At 52.1% G+C, this 22,104-nt stretch overlaps 1 protein-coding gene across 1 annotated transcript; it reads left to right on the top strand.

The window, feature by feature from the left end:
• Nucleotides 1–280: 280 nt before the first annotated feature.
• Nucleotides 281–20,703, top strand: Wnt9b (Wnt family member 9B). The gene is made up of 4 exons (XM_051159276.1): nt 281–363; nt 16,917–17,173; nt 18,736–19,001; nt 20,191–20,703. The coding sequence occupies exons 1-4, from the start codon at nt 281–283 to the stop codon at nt 20,662–20,664; spliced, it is 1,080 nt and encodes a 359-aa protein (XP_051015233.1). The 3' UTR covers nt 20,665–20,703.
• Nucleotides 20,704–22,104: the final 1,401 nt, after the last annotated feature.

Here is a 22,104-nt window from a genome sequence, read left to right as displayed (position 1 = left end):
CATCCCTTTCCAGGCAGGTTCCGCCTTCTGTCCTGGAGTGGGTGCGGCCCCAGGTGAGCGCTCACCTGGGGCGCGAAGGGGCCTGCCACTGGTCCCTCCTACAACGGGGCGGGCCGAGCACGGCGGGGCCAATGGGGCGGGGGGCTCGCCGTCCGAGCTGCTCCCTCCCCGGGCGGCTCGTGCTCCGCCCCACCGGGTTTAAAGCCCTGCTGGCGGCTGGTGGCGGCGCTACCAGCGCCGAGGCGCAAGGAGATGCAAGAGTGCGCCCGCCGCCTGCACCATGCGCCCCGCGCCCGCGCTGGCCCTGGCCACGCTCTGTCTGCTGGCGCTGCCCGCCACCGCCGCCGCCGCCGCCTACTTCGGGTCAGTGCCCGTCGCGTCCCCGCGCTCCGCGTGCCCTATTCCCGGCTCGGGTCCCTGCGAGGCCTCGAACTCAGCGTTTTGCCCAGGCAGGACCCCGATGACCTTCCAGGCGCACTTCGCGCCCGGATCCTCCGTCCCTGGCTCTCTGAGCTCAGACTTCATCTCCCTTTCTCGAGTCCAAGTCTCGGTCCTCTGCCCCGCCCGATTCCTTTGGCTACTGGCTGTCAGACTCTAGCGCAAGCTTGGAGCTCGGCTCGCGCCTGATACCCCCTGGTGCACCCTGCTCCTCCCGGTCCAAGCGTCGGTCCTGGCTCTCACGTCTTTTTCAGAGCCTTTCGCCGTGCTTCTCTGTCCCCATTTGGGCTCCAGCCAGCCACACTTCTTGCCTGCGAGTCCTGTATCCTTCGCTTTCTCCCTGCAGAGCTGGGACCTGGACACCTGGCTAGGTGGAGAGATTGGCGGAGAGGGGCGGGGAGGAGGATGAGCGTTTCGCTGATCCAGGGACGTAGGAGATTCGGGGCTGCTTGGCATGTCAATTGGAGAGTTATAAGTACTGTATTCCGAGGCAATGTGACCAAATTAAAACTCCCGAGCTGGCGTGGGGAACGTGAATTCTAGGGTTCATGACAAAGAGAGGGAGAGAGGCCCATTTGGGACTGTGCATGTTTAGAAAAATGATTATAGCTTGTGGTAACACTTGAGGAAGGTGACAGGAACCTCAAGGGAAATGGTTGGAAGGAAAGTAAAGTGGCATTTGTCTGCAAAAGTCTTCTCTGACCCTGAATTGAGGGTTGGGGGTGGCGGTGATGGCAAGGATAATACTTTTTAAAATCATCTTCTTGACCTCCACCCAGAGCAGGCTCCAAACTCAACTTTAAACGTTACCTTTTCCTGCCATCTTCAGCCCTAGTCAGGCAAGGCTGCTACACAGCGCACAACAGAAGCTGCTCTCAGGAAGCCACCATGGAGGGGAGTGCAGGGGCGGGGGTGTCTAGGAGCAACCTCAGGGGCTGGACTAAAGCTGAAAGCTAATTTTCAGGTCACGACCCCTGGCTAAAATGTGCCCAGGTTCTACGCAACAACCTCCCCTGAAATATATGGGGAAGGGTTGCCAGTCTCAACGCTGGTGCAGATCCCAGTTGATGAAGACCTGGGAAGACAGCTCCATCCCTGGGGACTCGTATCTCCTTAAGACCCTCCCCCAGGGCAGCAGGTGCGGCTCAGCTGGAAAGAACATCCTTCAGTGGGCATAGAAAGGGAGAGGCCAGGAGCTCTGAGATTAATCCTGCCTCTTTCAAGGCTCTGTGTCATTGGCTGCCTCGCCTAACTGCTCTGTTCTTAGCGTCCGGTGTGTGTACCGTGGACAACAGCACCCGGGGTTAGTGTATATAAAGCTCTTATATACACAGTAGCTACATATAGTAAACACTCGACTGCTGCTATTGAGGGCAATGACAGAGGAAAGCAAGAGGGTCCCAGGTATCCCAGACCTGAGAGTCTCTCTGAGCTGGCATAGAGGAGGAAGGGACACCAGACCCGTTTGCATGTTTCTTCTGTTTCTTTGGGGTTTGTGGTTGGAGGCAAGAGAGTGAAGGTCAGATGAGGTGAGAGGAGAGGGGTCCCAGGAGGCCTGGACCACCGCCCTGCTTGGTGTGTTGAAAGGGAATGCATTTGGGGCCTGGGGAGCAAGGGACAGCCTTGAAAATAAGAGGGCAGGTGGTTAGTTATGTCCAAAGCAAGAGTTAGGGGTTGAGTATTGGAAGCCTTCCTTGGAAGAGCTGAAAAAGTACATACAAGCCTCATGCTGTTCAATGTCTGGGCCCAGGGAACAGGCAGGACTCATCTGGGGCAAGCTCTCTCGTGACTTAGGTGGACCAGGCTTCCTAGCCTCCCATGAGCATTTGCTTTCTGATATCAGTCATCCAAACTTTAGTGTGCTTATCCCTCCTTAGGTCAGTTGCCTTTGAAGTCTCATTTCTAAGTATAACATGAAATAGTTTCTTTTATTTCCTGATGAAAGGAAATTCAGCGATCAGGAGAGCAGGTGACAGCAATTTTGGTACCAAATCTTTTTGGGATCTTTGCAGTCAAAGACTTCAGAGTGAAGAGTGACCAACCTCCTGCTTCAAAAAGGTCACATTTTACCTCCGTTTTTCAGATCGGGTGTCCCCCTCCTAAGCCACAGGGGCAAACAGTGGCATTTGCTGGCTACAGCCTGATTCAGTGGGTGGTAATGGTGACATAACAAAGCAGAGTAGGAAGAAGTCTATAAACCACTTTTGCACAAAGCCCCTTCACTCATAGGACCCTCAAAGCAGTTCCTGGGTCAAGTAGAAAGCATCCAGAAAGGTGCAGGGAGTCACCTGATGCCACACAGCAAATAGCGAGAGACAGGACAGAAGCCAGGCCCTGCCTCTTCTCCATGTTGTATAGGTTCTTATAAGGTAATGAGTGTGTAATGCCTGAGAGAAACGGTAGCTGAAGAAGGTGTGGGTTGGAGAGCGGCCTGCCTCTCCTGCTTGATGAATTCTCTCAGACCCTCCTGGCCAGAGTAGGAGAGGCCCCACATTCCTCAACAGTGAGACAGGCAGGATTCCATGACCCTTCTGGCCCATCAGGTGGGTGCTCAAAGGATAGCACGGGGAGAGGAGGTGGTGGGAACGCCAAGAACAAGCCTACATTGAGCGCTTGGTACATGGTAGGCACCCTGACACCTGCCTTTAAGATGGGCGTTATCACCAGGGACAACCCAGCAAGGTTAAAACATCTGCCTAGAGTCACATAGCCAACAGTAGGAAAAGCAGCTGGGAAAAGCAGCTCCTGCTTTCACAAGCTTTTCTGATCTGACCCAAGAGAAGAAAGGCACTCAGCCCGTGCAGAGGCTACCTACGCACCTGCGGAGGACCACTGACGTCAACTATGCTTTACAATGTTACCTCTGTAGGCTTGTGGGATGGCTCATTTGTCAAGTGCTAGCCTTGCAAGCATGAGACCCTGTGCTCGGGTCCCCAGCTCTCATGTAAAAAGGCGACACGTGGTGGTGTGTCTCCATGCTGGAGAGGCTGAGACAGGAGGGTCCCTGGGTCTCACTGAGCAGCGAATCTAGTCCAATTGGTGAGCTTCAGGTCAAGGAAAGACCGTATCTCAAAAAAACAAACAGCATTCTTAGGGGTGAGACCCATAGCTGTCCCTCTGGCCTTCATAAGTGCACATACACAGGAGTAATTTCTAGTGACAAAGATCCTGGGGTGGCTTCAGGATTGAGTTGGGTGACAGGACCTAGCATGCGCAGAGCCTGTCATGTAAACAGAGTGCTTGCCTATCAATCCAGGCTAAGGCACCACGCCAGTAGGAAACCCTGAACTTGCAGGTCTGTCAGGGTGCAAAGGCTTGGGCTCTCCAGGGGCTAAGGACTCTGTAGACAGGAGACTTGATCAAGACAACACAATAGGCATCTCAAAGCTGGGACTAACTCGGCCTCTGAGCATTGGCCTACCCCTGCTGTCACCGCACCCTGACTGGAGAGCCCAGCTGACTGACCAGCAGTGGGCCAGCTTTCCAGGCTGTTTCTCTGCTTGGCTGTTCAGGTGCTGTTCTTGTGGATCCATGGAAGAAACAAAACATCACCTGTATTTCCCCCCCAAGTTTTTGTTACATATAATACACTGCATTCATTTTAAGAACGCCGTCTATCTGGTCTTTAATATGGATATGCTTTTACAATCCCTTTGAGGTGACCACAATTATTACATATTTGTAGATAATGTTGATCGAGATCCATCTGTGTTGTTGCATATATCAATAACTCTTTCCTCTTTATTCCTGCGTTGTATTCTGTTATATGGGCATACCACAAGTTTTTAACTGATTCTACAATTAATAGACATTTGAATGTTCTAGTTTTCAGTTATTCCCGACAAGACTGGTGCGAGCATCCACGTGCACCCCCTTTTGTGGACATATGTTTCCATTTCTCTTTGGTAACTGTCTAGGGGACTGGATTGCTCGATCATCTTGTAGGGAATGGCTGAACAGTTTCCAATATGGCTGTGCCATTTTCGCGAGAATCATTTTCACAAGAATCTCTGAGAATTCGGGTTGCTCCGTATTACCAGTCCTCTTCAGTTTTTAATTGTTACAGTGTTATTGGGTACATACTGGTATCTCATTGGGGTTTTAATTTGTATTATCCCATCGGAGAATGATGTGTCGGATATTTATTCGTGTGATCATTAGAATATCTTTTTAAAAATTGGTTTCTTTCTATTAATTTAAGTATTCTGTACATAGTTTGGGCACAAGTCCAAATGTAGCGGCAATATTTACTCGTCTTCAGTTTGCTTCTTTATTCTCTTACTGGTATCTTCTAAAGAGCAGAAGGTTTCAGCAGGACTGGTTGCATGGGCCTGTGATTCCGGCTGCACGGGAGGCTCAGGCAGGAGACACACAAGTTCAAGGCCTGATGGAGCAATGTAGTGAGACCCTGTCTCAAGAAGAAGACTGGGTCTATCTGGTGTCAGAGCACTTGCCTTAGCATCCGAGAGGCCGCAGGTTCAGTCCCCGGTACTGAGAAAGAAAGAGAAGAGCTCTTGAATTCTCGTGATCTCCAATGCACTGTCAACTTTTGCTTGTATGCCTTTTCTCCATGTTCTAGATGCTTTCCAGACTCCACTTTTACACTCACGTCAGTAAATTAGGGTGCATGGTGTGAGGTAGGGATCCAGGCACACTGCTTTCTGCGCGGATCTTTATAGTAAATCAGAGACGAAGTGCTACAAATTCCTTAACTTTGTCCTTCTTCTCAGAACTGCTCTGGCTATTCAGGTGCCTTGTGTTTTTACGCATATACTTTAATGTCATCTTGTCAACATCTACACAAAAGCCTGCTGGGATTGTTGACAGTGACTGTACCAAATCTAGAAACCAATTTATAGAAGACTCAGCAGGCTGCTTCATAAACAATACGTGTGTGTCTACGTGGGGGGACGGAGGACGGGATAGGATCTCAGGTAGCCTAGGCTGGCTTCAAACTCACAATATTCCTAAGTCTGGCCTTAAAATCCTGATCCTTTTGTCCATGCCCCCATACCCCCCCCCCCCGACACACACACACACACACCTGTCCAAGTGCTGGGATGAAAGGCCAGGACCTCCACACCTGGCTTAGGTTTTATGAATATTTTGAAAATATTCTCCATCTTCTGGTAGAATCCCCCTCCCATCCTTTCAGAAATGGGATTGAGTCCTGAGTCAAACAGGGTCAGAGGACAAAAGGTAAAGGAATTCTTGCTGCTGTGGAGTGATGGATTAGAGGCCAATCTTCCTGATAAGAATCACTGATTTGTGGGAAGGACTGCCCCCAAGTTGAGCTGTGTGATTCCCTGGAGACAAGTACTTTAGATGTGGGCTCTGGGTCAAACCGGCCACCTCAGTCAATGGTGGTAGATTTTCTCTGAGGAGAAGCGGCCTGGGTGGAGGAAAGCAGAGGACGGCTCCTTTCCTGCATGTGCTATCAGTGCCTTAGGGAGTGTCTTCTTAGGCAGGGCTGGTCTCAGGAAACGGGCTAGATCATCAGCTAGGGTCAAGCTGAGTGGGATGAGAGTTGGCAAGGCTTGGCTCCAGGGCAGCAGTTCTCAACCTGGGAGGTGAGACCTCTTTGGGGGCGGGAGTCCAAGGACCCTTTTACAAGGGTCCCAAGACCATTGGAAAACACAGACATTTACATTATGGCTCATAACAGCATCAAAAGTAACGTTATGAACTAGCAGCGAAAATAAATTTTATGCTTGGAGGTCATAAGGAACTGTATTAAAGGGCCATAGCTTTAGGAAGTTGAGAACCACTGCTCTAGTTTAAGGGCATTGTTGCGCTACCTGGGTGTGGTGGTGGACACCTTTGCTCGCAGCACCTGGGAGGCAGAGGCAGGAAGATCTCCGTGGATTCAAAGCCAGTTTGGTCTGCATTAGTGCGCTCCAGACCAGCCAGAGTTATCGGACTGCAGGCTACACAGATCACCGTTCAAACCCTCCATTGAGACTTACTAAATGACGCTGGGCAAGTTGGCCATCTTGACATTAGTATCGGGGGCGGTGGGCTGACTTTTCTTTCTCAAGGTTGTTGTGAGGGGTAGATTACTGTACACTGGGCTGAAGGTGTAGCTCAGTGGTAGACTCTGGGCTCCACCCCTCCTGCAATGCCTTTGAAAGAGCATATAAAACACTGAAATATTGCTTACGTCTCACACATTACAGGAAGCATACAGGAAGTCTAGTGGCTGGCCTCAGAGCATCCCATGCTAAGCAGTGTTTTTGGCAACATCTGTTCCTCTCTCTCTCTCTCTCTCTCTCTCTCTCTCTCTCTCTCTCTCTCCATCTTTCTCCCATCTGTTCTATAACGAGGAGCAAACCGAATTCTTCCCATGTTAACCTCTCCCCATACATGGTATCATTTTGTCATTGTGATGTCCCAGGCAGTCGGTGCTGGCCCTGGTATCTTACATAGTCTAGTGGAGAAAGCTTATAGAGACCAAGTGTTCTACGCGAAGTCAGCGAGTGGCTAGCTGTGCAAGACTGAGCTCTTTGTTTGTTTGTTTTGTTTTTTGAGGCAGAGTTTCTCTTGTAGCCCTGGCTGTCCCGGGCTCCCTTTGTAGATCAGGCTGGCCTCGAATTCACAGCGATCCGCCTGCCTCTGCCTCCCGAGAGTTGGGATTAACGGCGTGCGCCACTACCACCTGGCAACACTGAACTCTCATGTAGTCTGTGGGTATCCTGAGTGACCTCTTTGCCCCTTCCTCATTCTGCCCTCTCAGCAGGGCCTGTCTCCTCCATTGCTGCACTTGGTCTTCACTTTCATACGTACAGCACTTCCTGCACCCTGTGCCCTCCACTCCTGCTATCCAAGCCTCTCCCCTCAGGGTTCTGGGGTCAGCCACTCTGGCATCTCGTGGGCAGCAGGCATGAGCTGGAGGGGAGAGTGAGAACGTGCTTCAGGTGGTCGCCTCCATCTGGGACCCCTCACTAGAGAGATGGAGACTGAAGAGAGTGTGGAGAGACTTTAGCCAGAACATTCTGGTCAATGCCAGAAGCTCCGGAGGCTGGATGGATGGAGGGCAAGACCAGAGGGTTGGCTTTGGCATCCCAGTAGCTTCCAGGGCAGGTAGAGTTTGGAATTCATGCCTTTGAGCTTATAGAGGTCATGGTGTGCTAGACTCTACAGAGCACAGCACCTGCAGATAGACATTTGGTTAATTTTCATAGAGAACATGAAATGGTTGGAATAAATAAAGACTATAACACTATTTGGTCTGAACTCTGGAATGGGTCTGTTTTTCCCAGTGCCAAAGCCCTGGGGTTCACTGAGCTTTCCGGGGTTTGGGTTACTGATAAAAGTTTGTGAACCCGTGGTACCAGGTCACCATGAGAGGTTGCACAGCTGCTTTAAAGAAAGAGATGGTCAGCTGGGTGTGGTGGCACACTCCTATAATCCCAGCACACTTGGGATGCATAGGCAGGCGAGTTGCTGTGAGTTCGAGGCCAGCCTGGTCTACAAAGTGAGTACAAGACAGCCAAGGCTACATGGAGAAACCCTGTCTCGGGGTAAAAAAAAACAAAAAGAAAAAAGAAAAAAAGAATGAGATGGTCTTGACTGGTCCTCAGCAGGTTTCTAAGGAAACCCAAACACATCTCCACTCCAAGATCTGAAGTTCAGAAGGACCTGGCCTGGCTCTCTGAGACTTCCCAGGGGTCTGCACTTGGGATCTGAGTGACAAGAGCCAGGTGGCTCTAAAACCAGCTGCCAGGCAGAAAATGCAAGAATAACCAGGGTGAGGGTAAGGGGGTGGGGTGGTGGGGGCGGGGTTTGGCCACAGGTAGGCTTCTGCAGAGCCCCCCCCCCCTTCCCAATGCCTTCCCTAAAGGTTTGCGTGTTTGGAGATGGTGGTCCGGCAGCCTATGAGCAAGGCGGTGGGGAAAGCCATCAGGTGAGTCCCGGGGAGGCTGAGAGGGAGCACGGACCACGCTGAACAACAAGGGCTGATGCAGGTGTCTGAAAAACATCTGTGCTGGGGGAATGGCAAGCTAGGAATAGCCACTAAGGTGCCAAGAAACCATGCCAGACCCCCGACTAAGGAGCTCACCTATGACTTGGAGGAACTACCCAGCCAACCATGTAGAGAGCTGAAGGCACTAGATGCATGAAGGTGGGGAAAGAGAAAGATGGAGAGAGGACTGCCAAACAGGACTTCTGGAGGAGGCCTGGGAGCCACACACTGCCCGAGAGTCGCCTTTCCCACTTCCTGCATTATTGAGTCAAGTGTTTTCTTTTTCTTTCTTTCTTTCTTTCTTTCTTTCTTTTCTTTTTCTTCTTTCTTTCTTTCTTTCTTTCTTTCTTTCTTTCATTTGAGACAGGGTTTCTACGTGTAGCCTTGGCTGTCCTGGACTTTCTTTGTAGACCAGGCTGGCCTCGAACTCACCCCAGCCTGCCAGTGAGTCAAGTGTTCTCAAAGGCAGTGGCTAGGAAAGTTGCTGGGGGTCACAAGGGCTTTGAGCCCAGGAAGAGACCTTGCAATCAGGAGTGACGCCATGAAAATGGACGGGGAGGGTGGAAAGGCCCTCCTGGCCTCAAGGGACTTATCCCTCTGCTTCAGCCCTGGCTAGGTGTGGGGTGCCCATCCTCTATCTGGAGAAGAGAGTAGTAGCTAGCCATCCCTGAGCCTCCTCCCCCACCTCCCCTGCCGCAGGAAGAAAGTGACGCCTCTGGTCTGAACACTTGCCAACAGCAGACTGTCCTTGACCCAGAGTGAGCAGGCATAGGCATGGACCTTCCTAGCCTGAGCCTCTGCCCATAGGAAGAGGGTGCCAGCCAGAAGCAGGGAATACTCTGGAGTCTACCAAGCTGGGGAGATGGTCAGTGCACTCTAGCTGAGCCACTCAGCCTGGGAGCCAGGATTGCACAGTGTGGGTGGCTCTGGGGAAGGAGACTCACTCCTTCCCCCCTCCCTCACAGCACTCACCCCGTGGGTCCCAGATGCCCTTCCCAAAGATACTTGGCCCTGTGAACCCAAGAAGCTGGGGAGGCTTGTCTTTAGAATTTATTTGTTCTTTCTCTCTTTCCCCTCTCCCTTATCCTCCCTCCCTCTTCCTCTTTACCCATCTTCTACAACAGTTAGTTCATAGGCACTGGCACTGCACTCTCACACTTTAGTATGAATAGACAGGCCACTTCTGTGTAGCCCTGGCTGTCCTGAACCTAACAGAGATCTGCCTGCCTCTGCCCCCAGACTGCTTGGATTAAAGGTGTGCACCACCACTGCTGGATTCTAAGCCTTATTTCTGACCTGCAGCTGAAGAGACTGAATTTCAGAGGAGGAAAATGGCCTTTTCAATGGAGAATCTTCCTCTTCCTAATCAAGGTCCCATCTCTCAGCCTTCCCAACTATCAGGAGGCTCAGGGGAAGAAGCAAGAGAGGCCTCCTTCCCGAACACTCAGAACTCTGTGTTTTGTGTCCCCAGCACCTCAGGCACTAGCCACTAACAATGGATAGTTTTTGCTCCCTAGAAACTTTCCTATGTTCAGGCAGACGCTTCCAGGAAATGTGGGACACAGCCCACCCCTGCCACAGTCACCTGGAATGATAAGTCCTATATGAATTCCATGGCCGCCAGACCTTCCTTCTCTGTCAGCCTCTGCAATACACCCAGGAGGCACCGGGGCAAAACATCTGGGCCAGATGAGAAGGCATCTCCTGACCTCCCATGTCATGGTCTCAGGGGTGTCCAACTGTAACCAGGCAACGCCCTGGGAGATGCTTGTAATTCCAGATTCTCAGAGACCAAGGATCTCTCTGCACAGGACTGGCTTTGGGGACTTGTGTGGCCACTATGCCACCTGAGCGATGCAGGCCAGAGACAAAGGCCTCCCTTCACAGCAGAGGGAGGAGCAGGACTTAGGAGTGTTTTCTTGGCAGATGTTCAACCAAAGGCTTCTAAATCAGGACAGTAAAACGCGGTCTGTATGGCTGGCTGCCACTGCCCATTCGGCTCAGCCAGCAGCTCCCTGATGCCATACTCAACTCACAGCCCAGGAGTCAGGAAGTGTAGAGATAAAGTCCACAGCTGGGGGTCATGCCCTTTTCTCTCTAAGGAGGGACCAGAGTTCCCTGTAGGAGGCTGTGGCTAGCTTCTTCTGGGCCATGAAGCTCAAATTAGGGAGGGAAGAAAGATCCAGAGAGAGGTGTTATAAGTGGTTCTGTGCCTGTGGGTGTACCCACCATGAAGGATGCCTGGTGAATGAAGGGATGAGCCAGCATGGGAGAAAAGACCAGAAAGAACTGTAGCTGAGACCGGAAGGGTACCCACAGATTCAGCTAGGCTTTGAAATACACACATCTTCATGAGGGAATTGCGAGGTGACCCAGGAGCCTCAGAAAAAGGGGTCCAAAGATGAAGAGGGGTGGTGCTGCCCAAGAGGACATAAAAATTAAGGTGAGAGGTCTGAGGTGGCTGTTGGGTACCCTCTCTTAAGAACTGGTCAAGCCAGGCGTGGTGGTATATGCCTTTAATCCCAGCACTCAGGGAAGCTGAGGCAGGTGGATCTCTGTGAGTTTGAGACCAGCCTGGTTTACAAAGCAAGTCCAGGACAGCCAAGGATACACAGAGAAACTCTGTCTCAAAAGAAGAAGAAGAGGAGGAGGAGGAGGAAGAGGAGAAGAGAAGAAGAAGAAGAAGAAGAAGAAGAAGAAGAAGAAGAAGAAGAAAAGAGAAGAAGAAGAAGAAGAAGAAGAAGAAGAAGAAGAAGAAGAAGAAGAAGAAGTTGTTCTTATTACCGTATTACTATCCTATTGTATTAGAAGCACATTGTACAGGCCGATTCTGTCCCCATGGAGCTGCCCCCTGCTGGGGAGAGGGGAAAGAAGGGGGTAGTGTACACGCTGGTGTGGGAGTGTGCCGAGAATCAGACAGGGCCAGCATGGGGGCCCGAGATGCTCAAGATGAAAGCACAAAGGGATCACTGACCATGCAACCGGCCCTGTAGCGGAAGCCGTTATCAGGAGCATCTACTGGGGCTCTGCAGGGCCGAGGCCAAAGCCCCAGGCAGCTCAAGCTTTTCTGATTCTCAGGGAGTGAGCAGCCTGCAGTTGGCATGGGCTCTGGTACCAGGCTCAGCTCCCTGCCCCTCCAACCAGATACCCTGTCATTAATCTAGTGCCACGGGCGCCACCTGCATCTCCTCATCCCACCTAGATGCCCACATCCTGGGGTAGCTGCTACTGGAGGCCACAGATCATCTGGAGCAGAAACAGCTGGAGAAACAGCTGCCTTCCTTAGCCTGTGGTGCTTCTGCCTCGCTCTGCAGCTGGCAAAGTGGACCTGGCCAAGGTCGGGCTGTCACTTAGACAGAGAGCTCAGCTACTTTTTGTTCCTCAGGTGGCCAGGCTATTAAAGCTTTCTTCTCTCTCTGACTCCTTGGGCTATTGACGAGTTTGCATGACTCTTGGGTCCAACCAAGTTCCCTCCAGGTTGTGAGTTTTGGGGAGCAGGATGTACACGTGCTTACATCCAGCACCATGTACACAGTTGGTGCATAATAATAAGAGCATTTATCTGGTGCTTACTGTGTGCCAGAGATCATTCTAGGGACCTTCCAGACATTAGCTGGCATGATCTTGTCAACAACTCTGGAGACAGAGACGGCTACTGTCTTCATCTCACCGACCGGGTGTCCAGAGGCACGGGGGCCTTGCCAGCATGTGTACTTACCTCCTTATGAAATGGAATAAGCCCAGGATGACATCCCTGTGGTCACCTCTGAACAAGAGGAAAGCCTTGGGCCTAGACTACTCAGGGCGGAATGTTTTGGGGGACACAAGGTTCTGGGATTCACCATGCTGGATCCCTGGTGAGTGCCTTACTTCTTCTGGGGGGCGGGTATTGAGTGGCCCCTGGTGTCTATCGGTAATTTTCTGCTGCTTCCTGGAGGGCTGTCGTGATGTGGAACCTTTAACCAAACCTGTGAGTGTGAAGAGTGTGAAAGGAGGAGGGACCGGAAGGGGCAGCGGTGGACAGAGGATGTCCTAAAAGTCAAAGCCAGAGGGTGTGTCCTCGTGTAGGCAGGAAGGAGGCTTCTTATCCACCACCAGCGTGAGTACTAGGAAGCATGGACCCAGGCCATGACCCAAGGGACACAGCTCACTGGTGATGGAGAGAAGGAAATTGGTCATGTGGGCTGTTGTTTTGTAAGGAAAAAGAGAGGCCAGAGTTGGGGTGGTGGTAGGAGACGGGAGTAGGAGCCCAGCTGAGCCAGAGCACAGGCAGCCTGCCGGGGTCACGGTCCCAGTAGCTCAGGGGCACACAGAGTCAGGCAAAAGTCTTAAGGAACTCTGCACCTGCTGTCCCAAAGGCTACTAAGCAAGCTCATAAGCTCTACCTCCTCTGTTATTTCAAACCTGGTCACAGGTGAGAATGTCACCTGTGTCTGAGCTTCTGACTGGCACAGAGCACTGTCGTCCTTACAAACCCCTTCATTCATAGTTTCTTCGGTTGCCCGGGTCACTCTCAAGTGTCTCAGCTAACTCATGGTTGATGGGAAGGTGGGGTCCTTGAACTTGAGGTACCAAGATACCATTTCAGCTGGCCAGTGAAAAGGCTGTAATCTGCAATGCCCAGGATTCTTATGGAATCAGGAAGAACTTTCCACGGTGAGTGCCACGGGGCAGGTGAGCAGAAGGGACCTCATAAACCATGGGAAGGAAATAGCCAAGCCATTCTCCATTTGCAGCCATAGTATTTCCCAAACTGCAACACAGAAACCATATAAAAGTGACATTGAGTCCTAGGAGCCCTCCTAGGTTCTTTGGGAACCCCATGAAAATACTGGGGAACCTCTTCTGAGAGTGTCCCTGGGTAGACTGCGGCCCAGCAGAGCCCGAGGTCTCTGTGTGCTTGGCTGCCTTTCCTGACCATTAATCGCTACTAAGTGTCATTACCACTAATAAAATTTAACAGACTTTATACTGGATTTCTGGAGCCATTAATCTCAGGACCTATTACATGAAACTTAAAAAGCAGGTACCTGTTGATGAGTGCGAGAGTGTTCGCTGGACCACAAGGGCAGACTGGGGAATTCTGTTACTCTATAGCCAGCCACAGTGTGTTATAACAAAGGACAGCGACCTTAGGGAGACCAAGCAGCTCCCAGTCATGACTCCACAGTGTGAGTCAAGCAAGAGCGGGGTGACCTTTGCAGAAGACTGGAACCGGAAGTATTCCCTGCACCCTCCCTTGCACTCTCACCCCTACCACGCTCAAAGCATTCAGTTCCTTCTTCTCCATGCCTGGCTCAATTTCCTCTGTTTCTTTTCTGGGTCTCAGGTCCAGCCATGCAAGGAGAGAAAGGGAGAGAGAACAAGACTGTGCTCTTATTATCCAAATTCCAAATTCCCAGAGAAAAGACTGATGAGATCATCAATTCATCACTGATCTAGTCAGTAGACCGGAGCATCAAGGTCATGTGAAACACAGTGATGGACAAGGACCATATGGCCACCATGATTGACAGAAGGAATGGGTGTCAGAAGACCCAATCACATGTCCATAACATTTTGAAGTCCTCAGTAGTAGGCACTCAAAGAATGGCATGTATTTACATGTATATATTTATGATGTGCGCATATATATAATGAATGCAAAATTTTAATGTATTATATATTACAGCATACAATATTGTAATGATATAATAATAATATCTATTTCTTTAATTAATTTTTTTTGGGATATTGAAAATCAAACCTAGCTCGTGCTAGGTAGGTAGACACTTTACAACTTAGCTGAGTTACACATCACTTTTACGATTTGCTGTGTGGCTCAGGATGACTGTGGGTCACGGCCAGATTAGAGATGTGTCTGCAGTAATGAGGATTGGGCCCAGGGCTAAATGTGCACCAGGCAAGGACCCTATCAACTGGGCCACATCCCCAGACCTAACTGTGTGTGTGTGTGTGTTGTATATGTGTGAATATTTGTGTGCGTGTGTGGGCAGATGTGGACTACAGTGTGTACGTGGGGGTCAGAGGACAACCTTGGGGAATGTCCTTGCCTTCCTCTTTGTTTGAGACAATCTCTTTGCTCTTTGCTGCTGTGCGTGCCAGGCTAAGTGGCCTCTAAGACTCTCCTGCCTCCACCTCCCACCTCTCCGTAGGAACACTGGGACTACGTGTATGCTATCACGTCTGGCTTTACAGGGGTTCGGGAGCTTTGAACTCAAGTCCTCATGCATCCGTGGCAAACACGTTTACTCAGGGAAGCACTTCCTCAGCTCTCTGTTATTATTATGTTTTTAATGACTATGAAGCAGGCTTTAAAGGATGTGTAGCCCCGTTGGCCAAAATGCCCACCATACTCTTTTCTTCCCTGGTGCGTCAATAAACTTCTCCAAGGGATGCCCCAGTTTCTGAAACAAGAATTGTGTGAGCCAAAGCTCTCCCTCACCTCAGCCCCCCAGCATGGAGAAAAGATCCTTTCGGAGGCTTTATGACTGCTGGCCTGTGTTTTCAGGCATCCTGGAGCTGCCCTCCTCACTGGAAATCATTCAAGGTGGGGCCTCACCAGCAGGAGGTGACCTCAGGCTGTGCTCCTTGCCTGCCCAGGGTCAAGCTCTGAGGGTTTCCTACCAGGCTGCAGGGAGGGGTCTGGGTATAGGCCTGACGGACTGGAAACTTACCCATTTGCCCCCTGATTAATGTTTAACGGGTCCCTGTGCTCACTGTGTCTGGGAGGGGAGCCCGGTCCAGGCTGGGCTTGGGAGAGCCGATAGCATCTGTCTGTGCTCAGTGTTTCGGAGATAAGCTGCATGCCGGGCTGGGCGCACCTGATAGACTTGGAATCTACAGGGGCACCTGGGGCCCGCCAGGACCTCCACCTTCCACTGAGGCTTTCTATTTCTCAGGCAGATGGAGGGGCTATGACAGCTAGCCAAGCATCCAGGTTGAGGCAGGTGACTCCAACAGCAGCGCCGGGCCCCGGACTCTGTGGGATAAAGACTTCTCTGACCACTCAGTCCTTGGCCATGAGACTTACCCTTAGCCAGTGGCATATGAGCAAAGCTGGCGAGTGCCACATCCAAGCGGACATGTTGACAGCCCCGCCCCCATCTGATCCCACCTTTGTTCTTTTACCCTGGCTGAGAGACTGCTGTTTCTTGAGAGGACCTGTCTCTCTAGCTTGGGTCTGGCAATGCTGTATATCCAGTGCACGAGTGCACCAGGGTAGGCGACAGTAGGCATATATCATTGTCACAGAGAGGCGCTGGGAGAGGGAACAGTCCTAAAATTCTGGATCACACCTTGCCAAGAACCAGTCACGCCTACCACCTGAGCCACCATCACTCCCACACAAAGCCTCCAATACCTGGCAGGACAAAGGGAGCCAGGGCTTGCCTGCTTCAAGTGTAAGGCATCTTGAAGAGGAGAGAACTCCAGCTGGCAGGAAGGCAATTGCTTGCCTGGCCTGACTTTGTGCTTCCCTACAACACCAGGGATGGGGGTTGGGGGGGGGCGGTTGGGGGCATTAGCTGTCATGGATTCAGAGGAGGAAGCCAAACCTTCAAGGTTGCCTTTAGGACGTGGCACAGTTAGGCTTAGAATTTGGCAGCCCCGAGGCCAGCGTCGATGACTTTGGATACAGAACATCAAGTCCAGGATTTAAGACTCCCTCCTTCCTCCCATCTTCCTCCTCCTCAGTCTCTCTTTCTCCAAACTTCTATTTGTACCAGATACCAAATGGGTAGGTGGTTGGTGATCTCCCTAGGATCTGGGAACAAGCTGGACTGGCGTGGGCTTACTTGATCAGCAATGTAACACGTGGGAGAGACTGACCGGGGACCTTGGCTGCGTGTTTACTCTGTGTCTGCACTCCCTCCCCCGCCCCCCCCCCCATGCTTCCCCCTCATAGCACGGTGGCAACTCCCCTCCAGGAGGTGGCTAATGCTATGCGCAACATCTCCAACACTTGCACAACACAGCAGCTTCCCTGGGGGGGATGTGACAAACAGGACAGATTTCCAGGGCCCTGCTCCAGACCTATGGGAACAGAACACTCAAGTGCAGGTCTTAGAAACCTGTGTCTGAAACAGATCTTGCTGTGTAGCCCAGGCTGGCCCTGCACTCAGCGTTCTCTTGCCTTCGACTCCCAAGTGCAGGCAGATTTCCAGGCCCTGCTCCAGACCTATGGGAACAGAACACTCAAGTGCAGGTCTTAGAAACCTGTGTCTGAAACAGATCTTGCTGTGTAGCCCAGGCTGGCCCTGCACTCAGTGTTCTCTTGCCTTAGACTCCCAAGTGCAGGCGTGCACCACTACACCCAGCCAAGCTCTGCACTCAGGATCACTTTCCCCATTGGGCAAGTTGGCGAAAGGAGGGTAGATAAGAAGAGATGAAGATAGGAGCATAACCCCCGTGGGACAGGCCTTCCACCCCATCTGTGTGGGATGGTCAGCTTCCGGTACCTTCCACAGGCAGGAACCCCAAGGCTTCTCATCATCTCCCTTCTCACCCTCTTCAGCCTGACCGGACGTGAGGTCCTGACACCCTTCCCAGGCCTGGGCACAGCGGCAGCCCCGGCACAGGCTGGTGCCCACCTGAAGCAGTGTGACCTGCTGAAGCTGTCCCGCAGGCAGAAGCAGCTCTGCAGGAGGGAGCCCGGCCTGGCTGAGACCCTGAGAGATGCAGCACACCTGGGGCTGCTGGAATGTCAGTTCCAGTTCAGGCAGGAACGCTGGAACTGCAGCCTGGAGGGGAGGACCGGCCTGCTCCAGAGAGGTGGGGAGGATGGCAGGGAGGACTTAAAGGGAGGAGGAGGACGGGAAAGCTGGCACGAAGGGAGGGAGGAAGACAGCTGCTGAGAGGTTGTGAGTGGTGAGCCGGTTATGCTCAGGCCTTGTCCTAACTACTGGGGAACAGTCCCAAGTGAGAAGAGACCTGGGGAGTTAGTAAGGGGTCTCTGGAAGGCTGGCGATTTGGGAGAATAGAGGAGCAAAGATAACACAAGAGAGGAAAGGACACCGCATTCCTGGAAGAGATGACAGAGGAGGTGGGTGACCCCAGCCACCTACTAAGTGGTCCAAATGTGCAAAGTCAGGCAGATTCCTTTGTCCATGCACTCATCTGCGGCTGTTCATCACATCTGTTGATGCGTCATTCCCTCCTTCCCTTCCCACCTGACTCCCCCTTCTTCCTCATCCATCTCCACTGCCTGCCTACTGCATCCATCTGCTAAGCATCTTCCAAGGCTCACAGTGAACCAGGCACTATGCAAGGGGCTGGAGGCACGGGCTGGATGCAACCTAGTCGCCCCTGGAAAGCGTACTTTCTAGAAAGAGAAAATGGGCCATAGTGTGATTCCACTGTTCCGTGAAAGGGACATGGCACTTTTATTATGGTCGTTTGTTTTTGGAGACTAGGTCTAAGTAGGCCAGGCTGGCCTGAAACTCACTTTGTGACTTGCTTCAAATGCTCAGCAATTTGTCCTGTCTTAATTTCCCATGTGCTGGAGTTATGGGTGCTAGCCACTCACCATGCTTGGGCCTACAGTGGAGACTTTTATAAACATGCAGTGATGTATACAGAGGTAGCCAGCCCCCCTCTAGGCCAGCTGCTCTCTGTGGCAGGGAGGGTCTGAGGCAGAGCTAATGGCCTGCTTCCATTTCTTTTCAGCTATCACCAGTGCCCCAATTCACTGAGAGCAGAGGACTTGGGGAGGCATGTTTGGGGCACCTTCCAACAATGTGAGCACAGTGGTGGTCCCAGTACTGGGTGGATGTCAGGCAGGACCATTTAGACCATTCTGTCTTTGGGTCACCTACAGTTGGTGGCAGAGGACATTTGAGAGACATTAGACAGTTTAAAAGCCACAGAAGGCTGAGCGTGGTGGCGCATGCCTTTAATCCCAGCACTCGGGAGGCAGAGGCAGGCGGATCACTGTGAGTTCAAAGCCAGCCTGGTCTACAAAGCGAGTCTAGGACAGTCAAGGCTACACAGAGAAACCTTGTTTCAGAAAACAAACGAACAAACAAACAAACAAAAAAAAAAAAAAAAAAAAAAAGAAAGCCACAGAAATAGGCTGTCCAATTTGTCACGGATAAGTTACTGAGATTAGCAGCCCTGTCCTGCTGCCCTCTGAGAGCTGAGGCCATACTTCGTAAATCTGGAGGCCTTTTAAGGGCAGCTTTCAGCCTGAGTCTGAGGGACAGGTAACAGGGGAGGTCTTCCACAGACGTGTCCTTAGACTCACACTTCCTCCTACCTAGCCGCTACACACCCCACATAACTCCTGCCTTTGGATGACTGCAGATGGCCTCTGAGCTTCCTCTCCTCCTCCAAAGGTTTCAAGGAGACAGCCTTCCTGTATGCAGTGTCTGCAGCTGCCCTCACGCACGCCCTGGCCCGGGCCTGCAGTGCTGGACGCATGGAGCGGTGCACCTGTGATGACTCCCCAGGCCTGGAGAGCCGGCAGGCCTGGCAGTGGGGTGTGTGTGGTGACAATCTGAAGTACAGCACCAAGTTCCTAAGCAACTTCCTGGGGCCCAAGAAAGGAAGCAAGGACCTACGGGCACGAGCTGATGCCCACAACACCCACGTAGGCATCAAGGTGAGTGAATATCCTTCCTGCTGCCCAAAGTACGGTGCCTGGCAGGGTGCGGAGGCAGGGAGCAAAATCCACAGGAGCCCTGTGCCTGTGCCCAACACACAGATGTCTCAGGATAAATTTCAGAGCCACTTCTGTGAACCTTCTCTGCATGTTACTGGGTACCAGGTTTACAGAATCCCGGACATCATTACGCTGAATCTGGGCTTGGCATCATGTGCCTTGATAGAGTAGGAATGTGTTTCGAAAGGGGGTCTTTATTCCGAGGACAAAACCAGCATCATCTGACAACTCTGATATGAAAAGTACCAGGTCTCCTCCACTTTGTGAGTAGGAGAGGAGACCCGGAGAAGGGAAAGGACTTAGCTGAGGTCACACGGCCGTGAGAGAACTGGGAGTAAGGCCGTCTCTAGGTCTACTGGAGTGAGAAGAAAAGGAGGGGCCAGAACTCCAATACTTTTTTTCTTTTTTTAAAATATAGTTTATTAATTTATTCATATTACATCTCAATGGTTATCCCATCTTTGTATCCTCCCATTCCTCTCTCCCTCCCATTTTCCCATTACTTACTCCCTTCCCCTATGACTGTGACTTAGGGGGACCTCTTCCCCCTGTATATGCTCATAGGGAATCAAATCTCTTCTTAGTAGCCTGCTATCCTTCCTCTGAGTGCCACCAGGCCTCCCTATCCAGGGGACGTGATCAAATATGGAGCACCAGAGTTCGTGTGAAAGTCAGAACCCCCTCTCCACTCAACTGTGAAGAATGCCCTGTCCATTGGGTAGATCTGGGTAGGGGTCCTTTTTTTTTTTTTTTTTTTTTTTTTGGTTTTTTGAGACAAGGTTTCCCTGTGTAAGAGCTCTGGTTATCCTGAACTTGCTTTGTAGTCCAGGCTGTCCTCGAACTCACAGTGATCCACCTGCCTTTGCCTCCCTAGTGCTGGGATTAAAGGTGTGCGCCACCACGCCCGGCCCAGAACTCCCATTCTTTTAGGAAACTGTGCTCCTGTGTTCAGTTGTGCAGGCTTGCACAAAGGTACCTTGAGGGTCTCAGGTCATTGTCACCCTGGTCCTGTTTGTCACCTTCACAGGAGCCTTCCTGCATCTTCATTCTCTTGACACTCCTTGGGAGAATTAGCGTAATGAGACAGGCCTAGGGCGCTGACAGGCCTCCACTCTGCCTTCCTCTGCAGGCGGTGAAGAGTGGCCTGAGAACAACGTGCAAGTGCCACGGGGTGTCAGGCTCCTGCGCTGTGCGCACCTGTTGGAAGCAGCTCTCCCCGTTTCGTGAGACCGGCCAAGTGCTGAAGCTACGCTATGACACAGCCGTCAAGGTGTCCAGCGCCACCAATGAAGCCCTGGGCCGTTTGGAGCTATGGGCACCTGCTAAGCCAGGTGGGCCTGCCAAGGGTCTAGCACCTCGGCCCGGGGACCTGGTCTACATGGAAGATTCTCCCAGCTTCTGCCGGCCCAGCAAGTACTCACCGGGCACAGCAGGCAGGGTGTGTTCTCGAGACGCAAGCTGCAGCAGCCTGTGCTGCGGGAGAGGCTACGACACCCAGAGCCGCATGGTGGCTTTCTCCTGCCACTGCCAAGTGCAGTGGTGCTGCTACGTGGAATGCCAGCAGTGCACACAGCAGGAGCTTGTGTATACCTGCAAGCGCTAGACCTCCGCACGACGAGACTGCGGCACCGCCGGGACTCTCCCACCAGTGTGCGAGCACACCCCCGACAATGCATATGCCATGTGCAAGAGTGTGCCTCTCAGCTCTCTTCCCCGGCCAGCCTTCTGCCTTCCCCAACACTCAGCAGAGAGAAACAAAGCCCTGCCTCTGAGTCCCAGGATCACCAACCCGGTTGAGGACTTGGGGCAGGAGAACCAATTGAAAAGAGAGGAAAATATGTGAAGACCAGGGTAGGGCAGGAATGACGCTGCTACGCCGCCGGAAGAGAGAAACATCTTCCTATCTCAAGGCCAACAACATAAAACTGGGAGGATGTGGAGGAGGATGGCAGAGCCAGCTGCAGTGTCAGGTGGGGGCATTCAACTGAACAAGGCCAATCTGTTGCGGTCCTACTCTGATTGCAGAGAGTTCTGGGCACCCTGCTCTGGTGGCTTTGCTCTCTGGAGACTGTTCGGAAAGTTTGTGAGGAGCAAGGGAAACTTTTTTAGGCTTGGGTGGATCAGGTCATGTGTCTTGCCACTCAGGGCTACTCCCTCGACTTCTTGCCTTGAGAACCAAGTCCCCTACAGCCACCCAGCTCTGCTCAGTGAGACCCCCTAAGGCATATAAGAAGGGGCCAGGGGCCAGTTTCCGGGATGGGACTCAGACAGTGCAACTAAAGGATGAATGGGGAGACAGGGACCCTTTCTCTTTTCCTTGGTGGCCAAAGGAACCTTTAAGCATAGCCCAGAGAAGGAGAGGCAGTGTCCTGATGCCTGAAGATTTATGACTGGCTCCAGCATTCAAATGCCACCCTGGAGTGTGTTCTACCAGTTCCTGTGCCCAGGGTCCACCTGAGCTGCCAGGTTCCTGTACATGTTAGAAACACAACACAGAAGGATGGTTGGCTCACAGACCTCGTCTGCTTACATCCCTGCTCTCAAGGACGCTTATGCAGGCTTTTGCCCTGGCTAAGCCTTTGCTAAGCCTGCCTCCTCAGTGGTCCCATTCACTTGGGCTCCCACCAGAGCCCACGATGACTGCTAATGGATCCTTTGGTCATTTTTAGTGCCCCCTGCCCCAGCAAGGCTCTCTGTGAAAGCAGAGACAATAGTGCACACACACACACACACACACACACACACACACACACACACACACACACACACACACAGGCTCACACATGTGCACAGCCTGGCCAGGCCCAGACTTTCCATGGAGCAGTGCACATCTCTCCAGCTTAGGACAAAGACCTCACTGGGGTCACTCTGCTAAAGGCTATGTGCTTCCCCAGAGTAGGGCCCAAAGGCCAGCCGGGAGGAAGTGAACTCCTTTGGGAAGCCTTTGGCCACTCAGCCTGCCACGCCACGCCCTCCTGTAAGCTTCCTTCCACCCTGACCGCTGCCTGAGTTACTACCCCTCTCTGGGAGCAGGAAGCTTCAG

Source organism: Acomys russatus, chromosome 16 (assembly GCF_903995435.1).
Source record: "Acomys russatus chromosome 16, mAcoRus1.1, whole genome shotgun sequence".
NCBI classification, from domain to species: domain Eukaryota; kingdom Metazoa; phylum Chordata; class Mammalia; order Rodentia; family Muridae; genus Acomys; species Acomys russatus.
This window is presented reverse-complemented; position numbering and strand designations above follow the sequence as displayed.

Excerpts from the sequence above, each read along its gene's own strand:
- Wnt9b (XM_051159276.1), top strand. The coding sequence starts at position 281 with ATGCGCCCCGCGCCCGCGCTGGCCCTGGCCACGCTCTGTCTGCTGGCG. Across the intron at positions 17,174-18,735 it reads GACCGGCCTGCTCCAGAGAG|GTTTCAAGGAGACAGCCTTC; the intron begins GTGGGGAGGATG and ends CCTCCTCCAAAG. Across the intron at positions 19,002-20,190 it reads ACACCCACGTAGGCATCAAG|GCGGTGAAGAGTGGCCTGAG; the intron begins GTGAGTGAATAT and ends CTTCCTCTGCAG.